The sequence below is a fragment of the Lipotes vexillifer genome, unplaced genomic scaffold (assembly GCF_000442215.2).
Source record: "Lipotes vexillifer unplaced genomic scaffold, Lipotes_vexillifer_v1.1 scaffold461, whole genome shotgun sequence".
NCBI classification, from domain to species: Eukaryota; Metazoa; Chordata; class Mammalia; order Artiodactyla; family Lipotidae; genus Lipotes; species Lipotes vexillifer.
This window is the reverse complement of record NW_006799479.1, coordinates 603,703-614,770: the sequence shown is the minus strand read 5'-3', so window position 1 is coordinate 614,770 and position 11,068 is coordinate 603,703. Positions and strand designations below refer to the sequence as shown.

General features: G+C 32.1%; 1 protein-coding gene across 1 annotated transcript in view; it reads right to left on the bottom strand.

The window, feature by feature from the left end:
- Nucleotides 1–1,055: 1,055 nt before the first annotated feature.
- The window catches only part of LOC103075154 (zinc finger Ran-binding domain-containing protein 2), a 15,841-nt gene continuing 5,828 nt past the window's right edge, over nucleotides 1,056–11,068 (bottom strand). Inside the window, 7 exon segments of the mRNA XM_082931524.1 lie at nucleotides 1,056–1,141; nucleotides 2,786–2,927; nucleotides 2,929–2,944; nucleotides 4,901–4,987; nucleotides 6,514–6,683; nucleotides 7,846–7,980; nucleotides 8,279–8,355. Of these exon segments, the coding sequence (XP_082787650.1) occupies nucleotides 1,056–1,141; nucleotides 2,786–2,927; nucleotides 2,929–2,944; nucleotides 4,901–4,987; nucleotides 6,514–6,683; nucleotides 7,846–7,980; nucleotides 8,279–8,355 (713 nt within the window).

Genomic DNA, 11,068 nt, shown 5'->3' with positions numbered 1-11,068 from the left:
GAAGACAGAACAGAGCTCAAATGACCAGATTTTAATTTTGAGAAATAAACCTTGAAAGTATTTTAAGCCATAAGTAATTTCAAGTGAATAGGAACAATTATTTCTGCTTATGTCATGAGGAAATAAGCATTCATTTTTAACTCAGAAGAAAATTTTATGCAATGTGTTTAAAATTAAACATCTCAAAGCAAATGTTCACTTAAATTCACAATGTCTGTTGGTCTTTCACCCAAAGAGAAATATACTTCAAAAACTTTCTTCAATTTGTTCCTCATTAACTATGATTTAACTGTCTACCCTATAATGTGATAACTAGATTTTTAAAGGATATTACACAAAGCTCCTAAAAATATTAAACAATTTAAAGTAAGATGTTTTTCTCATCAACCATATTAGTAGAGATGAACTGTTTGGCATTCTTGCTCCAAATTACGTGCCAGAAAAGGAGAAATAAATAACATCTTTCTCCTCTCCAATTCACAAAACTTTTCTGTATTAAACTTGGTGGTGCAAAAAGTAAAACTGGATACAAGAGAAACAAGGATTCTAAGGCACCCTTAACATAGGGAATTTCAAAATAAAGAAATTTCCAGTTGACTGTTTTACAACTAGTTAATAAGAATCACTTCGACACAGGTTAACATAAACAGGTTGACTCCTTTTCCCGGATTAACATAAACAGATTGTTTCCAACTACTTTACCACAGTCTTGCTTCCATGCCCAAAGTCCAGACAAGCCTAGGTAATGCTCATATTTGGAGATGAGAAAAACAAGAGTTCAAATTAAAAAACAAAGTACTTTGTTATAGCTGTGATGGTTTTAAATGAAGCAAATGGCTGTAAATAACGGATGATAAACAAAGCATCTATTTTGGGACATTATGGCTTAAAATACCATTTACTTTTAATTTCACAAATAAACACAGCTGTATTGTTCTGAAAAGCAATGAAAGGCATGCACCTCTACTAGCAGATTTAGCACTTCTGACCAAGTAAGACACCAACTTCTTAAAAAATATGCTTCATGCACTGTACTGGACTTTTTTTTTTTTTTTTTAAGATGTAAATTTTAATTCATTATTTCTTTTTTGAACTTGAACGGGAACCAGAATGGGATGATCCAGAAGGTGACCTGTGGTGCCTGTAAGACATAATGGAGAAAGCAGGTAATCTGGTAAGCTGGAGCTGAATATCAGCATTTGTAAGACTTTGAGAATATGAAAAATTAAACCTCATTACACTGGTAAGAGGAATAATTAAAATCTGAGATATAAACTTATACACATAAAATTAACTAGTACTTAGACCTTGGATATGAGCCCAGTAGCAGTGCAATCATAATTTAAAAATCTCTCGATATAGCCACCTCTCAATTATTTAAGGTAATGAAAGAAAGCCTTGCAAAATTGTATAAAACTACAGATTAATACAACAAAGACATATAAACTTGGTGATGGCAGCGTGACTTAATCGTTCTCTGTGATACACTGTACATAATGTGGTAAGTCTATATGTAAAATAGATATAGCAAGGCTTCTGTGTATGCAAATATATATCCATAAATAATTGTTTTGGAAATCTAGGTCACACAAGATGATTGTACAATTAGTTACAGGATTATATTCATGCAGCTAATATGAATAAGGCAATATATCAACCTGGGTAAAGTAGTGGTGTTCCGAGGGGTTGGCCCTGGGCTCAGGGTTGTTTAGTGTTTTCACCAATCACCTGGCTTATGGAATAGAGAACATGTTCATTAAGTTTAGATGACAACAAACTAGGGGGATTATATGTGGCTAAGATAAAAATTTGCAGACGTGGAAAAAAAGCAACAGAATGAGTTTCATTGAAGTATGGAGTAATTTTCTTACAAAGGAACACATGCACAGAAATGAGACTACTTGTGTGTAACCTTAATATCTAAACTCCAAAATGGGAAGATGCAAAACCAGTCATTATGTACAAGGAGAGGTAATCCTAGCACTGAACACAGCAAAAATCAGATTTTATCTAATCCTTACTTTCACAAGCTGAAAGGATATAAAAATTTGCAAATATTATTAAGGAAGCCATTAAAATGACTATGTAGACATTGAGAACCAAGAGAAAAATAGTAAATCCGAATAATTAGCCTGCTGCAGAAAAGGCTGACAGATGACACACTTTCCCACTTTTAAAAATGTCAACACAGATAAAGTAATCTAGTAAAGGTCTTTCTCTACAAAAAAAAGGATTTGGACTGAAAGATGAAAAATGTATTAGCTACAAGAACAATTTCCTTATAAAGGGCATGAAACAATAATGTGTTGTGGAAATGCATTTATACATATTTAAATTAGGACAGATTTCCAACGATCTATAATAGTTAATTTTCTTATTAGATGCCCTAGAATCCTACGGTTTCTAATATTTAATGTAAAATCAAGAGCATAAATTAATACTGATAAAAATCAATCTCTAAATTACATCAACACACAGCTTCTGAATTAAAATCTTAAGAGACAGAAATAACCGAGAGTTGGCTATAATAATTATATATGAAAATAAAAATTTAAACAAAATGATCAAATAGTGGAAGAGAGTGGTTTGATCTTTTCTAAACAACCTGATCAAAGAACAAAGGATAAACAAAGTAATTATCTGTTTTTTGAAGTCCAAAGTTGAAAATAATAATTTGAAGTGGGAACGAAGGAGATAATGAAAATCTAATCCTTGACTGAGAAGTTCAGTTACTCTATTAAACACACTTAAGAACACCCATTCTTATTTCTACAGAAACCCAAACCTTTCAGGTGACCGTGATCTTGTTCGTCTTTTTTTGCGATCACCAGATGAAGAAGATCTAGAACGACTTCTCTTTCTGTTCCTCTCAGGAGAAGATGATGAACTTGAGTAAGATCTTTTTCGTGGGGAAGAAGAGCCCCTGTGGGACCTGGAGCTGGATCTTCATTGATTGAGAAACAAATCAAACATTTCATTAAAAGAAGAAATCAGGCAGATGGTTTAGTTAATAGCTCCAAAAATAAAAAAACAGAATTTATAACTATAAAAATTTTATAAGAAAGAATACTTACTGCTTACTCAACAGAAGACCTCTGGTTCAACCATGAAATAATTCTACTTAAACAATTTACTTTAATTTCATCACTTTAAAAAATTCTAAGATAAGTGCTCATTACTTACAATTAAAAACCAGCTTAATGTATTAAAGTAGAATTAAATACTTCTTTTAAAATTTAAGGCTTTCATTTTAAAGTATACATAAATAGCAAAGCTAACAGGTGGGCATTTGCATGACTTTATGTCTAGAAACTACATCCTTCCATTTGGGGAAAAAATATGTATCATACAACTTCCTGAGGAAAGTAAGCATAACAATTTGCTGTGGAATTATGCAACTTATTAGTTAAGCTGCTGTAGAAAAAGCAGGGATAGGGGAACAAAATGACAAACAACAGTAGCTATTAAATTGCTAAGTATTCAAAGGAAAATAAAATGAATAACTTTAAAACCTGATTTATATTAACAATATTTATTTTTATGAAGGATTACTATCCATGAAGTATGAAGTGTTGACATTCACATGTTTCAGGCAGAGGTAAATGCACAAATGTTTAAATACAATTTTTTTCTTCATTTACATATTTTGGTTGAAGTAATTTAGCTCAAACTTCCCAAAAAATTCACCTTTGGGCTTAAAATAAAATCAGAAAGCCCAAAAGGAGAATTCTTTGGAAAGTTATAAGCAATGAAAAAAATGTTTGAAAAGAATATGAAGGCTGTTCTGTAAACCTTAATTAAAGTGCTTCCCAAAGGGAACTAGGACTTAAGGATCTTCACCTAAGAAGCACTCAAATAAAAGAAATGAAACATTGATAATACATAATAACAATAATCTCACTTGCTCTCTATTTTGTATTGGCTTAATACAAGTGTGCATATCATTCTTTTCTCCTTAATGTTCTCAAATTACAGTTGCCCTCTAATGCTACAGATTGGCTCTAAAATAAGCTATTAAGCAATTATTTTTACCAAAATAGCTACCACTACACTTCAGTGTAGTTCCACACAAGTGGAATTTTCATTGTTCTCTTATTCATTGTTAGCTGCCTTTAACAGATAAACAAATTAAATTAAAAAGAAAGGCAGTATATTTTGACCAAGACTAGAGAAAACTTCAAGAGACTAAAAGCTAGTTTCTCACTTTCTTCTCTACAAATTATTTTCCCTCTGCAGGTCTAACTAAATGCAACCTGAAGTTAACAAGAATGCTTACTTTAAGATCACATCCTACTTAGACTAACCAACCAAACTTCTTGATTTAATTTGTGGAATTTAAGAAGTGTCTATATTTCTTACATACTATACATACTGTGTACAATATTCTATGTTATATTACAGATAAATGAAAATAAAACCCTCCAGAAACTTCATCTAATATAAATGACAAAACTGTTTCTATAAATATTGAAACAATTGCCATGCAAAACAAAATTCGTTTTGAGGCAGTTCTTTTTCTTCCTTTTAAAATATGGAGTAAACTTTTTATTTGCATATCTCAATTTATTTTAACTACTACTGCAAAATAACTTTAATGAACAGACATTTGGTGATAAGACTTGGCTCCATCTTCCTACTTCATTACAGTTTAGCACAAAAATAGCAAACCTTGCATAATGCAAAATAACCATGTTAATTCAATCATGGGAATGTCTTGGCACACTGCTGGCAATGGAAACGTCTCACGGTGAGAAAATTAAGCTGAGGCAAGTGCATTAGTTTTCTAATGCTAAAATAAAATTGACAAGTAGAAGCAAAATAAGAGGAAAAAAAGCAACGCCTTCTGCAGCCTTTAAATATTTTTTCTCTCTGCTTTACAGAGAGAAGCTACCTCATTCACCTTGATTTCGACCCACGAGATCTCGAACGTTCTCTGGAACTGGAACGAGATCTTGACTGCGAACTGGAAGAACTTCTTGAACGGGACCTGGAACAACATGGAAGGATTTTTTTTTCCAGGACCATTTAATTAAGCTTTGTGATACGAACACTGAAAGAAAAATATGTATTAGAATTCATTTTCATAAAGAAAGAATACTATTTGGGACATATATTTTCAAAATACAGTATTTTAAGGTTTATTTTAAACTTTTATTCTGTATTAATACTTATGCCAAAACTTAAGGTAATAATTTTTGAAAATAATCAACTATTACTTTTCAGGTTCGACAAAACTTCTCTAAAAATCATTCGAGATTGTACAAATAAAAACGTCCAGCATTATCACTTTATTAACACTGAATACTTTATATGTTCACAAATATTTAAAAGTATCCCGGGACTTACACATCCAGGAATACTGGATGTTGCAGTTTCTATTTAACTTCTGTGAAATATTTCCATCAATTTCCCTTTTCCAATTTAAAAATCCTTCTATTTTCTTAGTCACTATCTAGCATAAAGCTTAAATGTTGATATGTGTACGTTTTTAAATCCACAGGTTTTCCTGTCTACTCAAAGGTTAGAGAATTAAAGAGAAACTACATTGACAATCCTGTCACTGTTTTATGTAATTATATTACTGAAAAATGACATAGGGGAGATACGGTCCGTTTGAATTTAAAAAGAAATGAAATAAATTTCATTTAACTTATACACTTAATTTGTCCCTGAAAATAATAATCTGCAGAAAAACAATAATTTTTACCTTAAAATTATCTTTATAATCACTTTTAAGCTTTCAGGCTTTACAGTACTCAATTAACAATTTTCTAATTATTAATTACTCAATTAGCTAATCTTTTATTCCCAAATACAGTTAAAATTCATTGCACATAGTTTCACTTAACTAAATAGTTCTTCAAGGGAAGATTGCTTACATAAGGTATTGCTTTTTCTCAACCAAAACTTCATTTTTATTGTCGATTGCACAATGAGGGACTTTTCAATTAAAACTTTACATTACTAACAAAATAATATTTAAGTACAACACAAATTAAATCTTCTGATTTATTCCTGGACAGCTCTAAAGTATGAGCATTAAGACAATAGAATACAGCTGAATTTGCTTCTTTATTCTCTATATACCAAATAAAACACTGCGTAGTAAGCAACAACTTAAATGCCCAGAAATTTTTGTACTACTGTTTAAAATCATCAGTGGAAATATAAATCTTCACTTTATGTTAAAATTTCTAAATGTAAACCATCTCCTTAGATAACTCAGTATCACTATATATAATGATTTAATTGAATTTTTAAAGTCTATTTTAATAAAAGGCATGGTGTTAAAATGGACTAAGGAAGTTTCATATTAAAATTTTGTATTTCTGAAAATACTGGACAATAACTTCATGGCACTAAGACAGAAAAAATTATCTTATAAAAGATGACTCGAATGAAAACTCTGAAATAAAAGGAAAGCTTATTTAGTCAAGAATAACAAAATTTGTAAGTAAAGAAGTTAGATACTGACATTTTGACTGGTGTTACCCTTGACCTGTACCCGTTTACCTGGACCTAGACCTTGAACTGGAGGGGGAGGATGAGCGTGATGAAGATCGTGAATGTGAAGACCGAGACTTTGAGCGGCTTCGTCTATTAGATTTCTTTTTATTACTATCTTCTTCTTCACTGGCATCAAGATTATACTTTGAGAGATCAGCATCATCTTCATCCTCATCCTAACGAAAACTCAGAGTCAATTATATTTAGACATTTAGATATCCACGCTATCTAGTAATGATGAATAGTTCTGTGTACTGGACAACTCCATATGGATTTATTATATAGCTAACACCTCAGCCAATTCATTCTCAGTCCTGAAATCTGACTACTACATTCCTCACCTCAGCTAAAGAGACTTAATGACTGTCTCAGACAGTTAAAGAAGTAAATGTAGAAGTCATACTCATTTTCTTTTTCATCACAATGTATTTCCAAATGAGCTGTCAAGAATTTTCAGTTTTACTCCCTTAAAAGTTCTTGAATCCAGCTCCCTCAGTCTTAGTTCAGAACTTCATTCTTCAGTATACTACCATAACCTTTTAGGTAGTCTCCCTAACTGTGAATCCATTCTGCCTCCCAAGTATCTCAATATGTTGACAGTCATCACTCTAAAACACAGATCAGATAAATATACCTTATTTGTTTGTTTTTAAAACTTGTTTCGCATTGATTTGTTCAGCTGCATTCAAGGGCATCTTATGCTCAGTCCCCAAAGTACCCTTAATCTGGATCTATTCATCCATAAAATTTTACACTCAGGCCCTACAGAAAAAACATCACCAGACCTAATGTGGCTGCTGATCCCCCCATTACATTCTTCCCTCTGCTCTAACCACACTAGCCTATGTATGATTTTTTGGATGGTGCTGGCTTACTTCCTGCTAGGGGAAACTTTATTTGCTGTTCTCCCTGCCTTAAAAGTGCTCCAACCCCAGCTCTTACAGCAGGCTCCTTCATATCATTCTGTCACTCAAATTTCAGCTCAAATTCCACTGCCTCAGAAATCCCCCAACCACTAAAACCAAAGTAGCTCTTCTAATGCTCTGCTATCACATCATGTGTCTACACCACAGTATTGCTATCTAAATTATCTTTCATTTATGTCTTTCCCCCTCTGGAATTTAAGCTCCCTTAAGAGAAGGGTGGTTGTGTCTCAGGCACTTTTGTATCTCCGGAGTGAGTATAATGCTTGGCAGAGCAGAAGCTCCAAATCTTTGTGAAAACAAATGATTACATTGGAGAACACATCTTCACTATGGGCCAAAGGTTGTCAAAGACATTCATATGTTATCCCATAGCCTGAATAAGACAAAGGGGAAATATAAGGAAATAATTTACCTCATCTAATTTATATTTAGAAAGATCTTCATCCTCATCCTCTTCTTCTCCCTCAGATTCTTTATCTTCAACTTCCTTTAAAATAGATGCAGGACCAACTGCCTTCCCTCTGTATTTTTTCTTTTTACGTCCAAACTATAGAAAAAGTTTCATAATACTTCTGTTAGCTGAAACTGTTAAAATAAATACTTTTTTTCCAAGAAATTACTTTTATATATTTAGGTTAATATACATTTTTATGTTGGTTAATATACATTTTTATGTCAATTATATGTTTAAGTCCATTAGGATTTCCTACAAAATGGTAAGCTGCTGTAAAAGACTCAAAGTGTACTTACAAAAATGAGATACATTTAAAATTTTCCTTTTGCAAGGTATTTTCTAACATGTTTCTCTAAGCTGCTTTCAACCTGCACACTAATGTATAGCTTACCTCATCATATTCACCATCAGATTCTTCTCTTTCTATATATTCAACATTTTCTCTTTCATTAAAACCACCACCATATCCTAAAAAAGGGGGGGCATATACTGTTATAATAATTCATCAAAGTAACAAAAACATGTCAGAATCACTTACAAGCAATAGAAAAAAAGAAAATCTAATCAAAGACATTTGTCTATCCCTTTAATAAATTACTGGTCTAAAAAAAAAAAACCCACCAAATCACTATAGAGAAGTCTCAAAGTTATATACCATAGCTGGAAAAGTCCCGTGGCTACAGTTACAGCTCTTCTCAATTTCAAAATGTCCTATATGATTTTAGTAATGCATGGAATATATGAGTGGAAAACATCTCCTTAAACCTCTGCTATAACCAACTTTTAAAAGGACTTTCCTCTGTAGTTTACCCTAATTGTTCTGGGAGAAGTGGGTTCAATAAGAACCAACGATCAAATTTTACTGTTCACTAGTTGAAAATGGTCTGAAATCTTTTGATACACTGAAATTTTGCTGGGCTAAAATGTAGCTAGAGCTTGGAAAGTTTTTAATTATATAGACAAATATAATGACACAATAAAGGACGTCCAAATTGGTTCTAAATACAGTTAAAAGTCACTCAGGTTTTCTGAAGAAGCCAGTAACTTCTCAACTGAAAATATGCTACTAAAAAGCAATCAGGATCAGCAAACCATTATTGTTTGCTGTCACAACTAACATCTACAATTTAGACTGACAGATCGAGATGTGGTTAAAAGTAATATAATCTAACTACCTCATATTTCAGAACAGTACCAGCACATAGAGTGATTCCTGGATTTAATGAACGAGCAAAACGTTAAATAAACTTACAGATAAAAAAGTATTTTTTAAAAATTCAACATTTGTGACTTTAAATCTGTCAATCACGGACATTAAAAAAAAAACTCATCACTTACCCTCTCATCATTTCATAAAAGAGCCACAAACAAATAGTAGAGAGCATGGAATTGCCCCAACAAAATAATGTAATAAAATTAACTTTCTTAAAAAAAAAACACATTAATACAAAATCCTTCTTCACTGTACTTTGTACCAGTGAAAACTGCAATGTATCAGTGTTTATCCTTGGATATCACTTGATATCATCCCTTTTTTCCTCCTCCTCCTACCTTGTTCTGGAGACAAAACAGACTCCAACTGTAATACACAAGAATTTCCTTTTGTTTTTATGCATATGATACAAAAGTGAAAAGTGTCTTAAATACCAATAACAACTTTTCCTTAGTAAAATCTTGGCTCTAGTTTTTCAGAGTATCAAATATAAAGAAACAGAAACAAGTACAACTGGGTATATATTCACCTCAAACAGCTCAAATTCAATGTTAATTTTGGAATATAAATACTGTAGAAAGTTATAATTCAACAATACAACTTCCTGTCTCTACATATATGTTTAATATTATATCAGTATGTCCTGAGACTAAGGTACAAGTTGTTTGATAAACAAATTGTAAGAGATGACTAATAGTAAAGACCTAAACCTCAAAATACTTTGAAAGTTGGTGAAAAATTAAGACAAAAAAATTCACGGGATCTAGATGGAAAATGATTCACATAAGAAAAAAAGAGAAAAAATACGATACAACAGAATGATTGTTTTTAAGGCCAGTGCAGAAAAATGCCTGATAAACTGGACTATTTATATGTGGAAATGTAAACATATTAAAACAATCCTATTTAAAATCAATAGGCTTTTAGTAGAGGTCTTTGTTTAGTCAGTAATCTAAAGCTAAAAAACGGTATGGCAAATATGGGGAGCTAAAGAATCAATTATACCAAGATTTAGAAAGTGAACCGTAACTCATATAGGTAGATTTTGCATAGGTATGTAAGTAAAATTACTTTAAAGTGAGTTTGATAGCAAATACAAAGCTATTTTCATGTTCACTCACATAGGCCATAAAAAAGAACCTAAACAATCTGCTAACAATAAAGATTATTAAGGTGTATGCTGTTTGACTTTCCCTATACGTGGGAAATATAGCTCTATCATAAAAAAAAACTTCACCATCATTTCTACTGAATAATAAGTGAGTTAGAGGAATAACTGGCTTATTTATGTGTGTTTCCTTCATTCTACTGGTTTGAAGCTCTTCAGGGAATATTGTAAAAATTGGTCTTCTTGCTTCCACTCTTGCCACTCCCACCCCCTAATTCTTTTTCCATAAACCAGTAATGTTTAAAGAAAATTAGACGTGTCACTCTCTGCTAAAAATCCTTCAGTTACTTCCCATTATATTTAGAATAAAATAAAACTCCTTACCATGATTTACATGGCCTTTGCCTATTTCTGAAGTGATTTCTGGAGCTCCTAGGAATTCATCCAATATGCTAAATTCTTTCAAGTCTCAGGGCCTGATTCACACAAACTGTTCTTGCTTAGAGTGATCTCTCAACTTGCTACTTCCACTTCTTAGCTTAAACATTGCTCTCTCAAAGAAGACTTCATTAATCCTTGCTTTTACATGTCTGTTTTGCTCACTCAAGTATCCCCAGCATATGCCCAATGGCCAAAAAATACTTCCTCAATATATTAATATAGGAAATGCCACAATTCTGGTACCATTTAAAGAATGAGTTTTGCTTTTTTTTTAAAAAGGCTTTATAATACAATTCAGATGACACAAGCAAGCAAGAACCTCTGTATGTAAAGAGAAACTAGAGAGCAACAGTATGTATTAGCTCACATCTTCAACAGTGACCAGCAAAAGACAACTACTTATATATGAGGAGATGGGA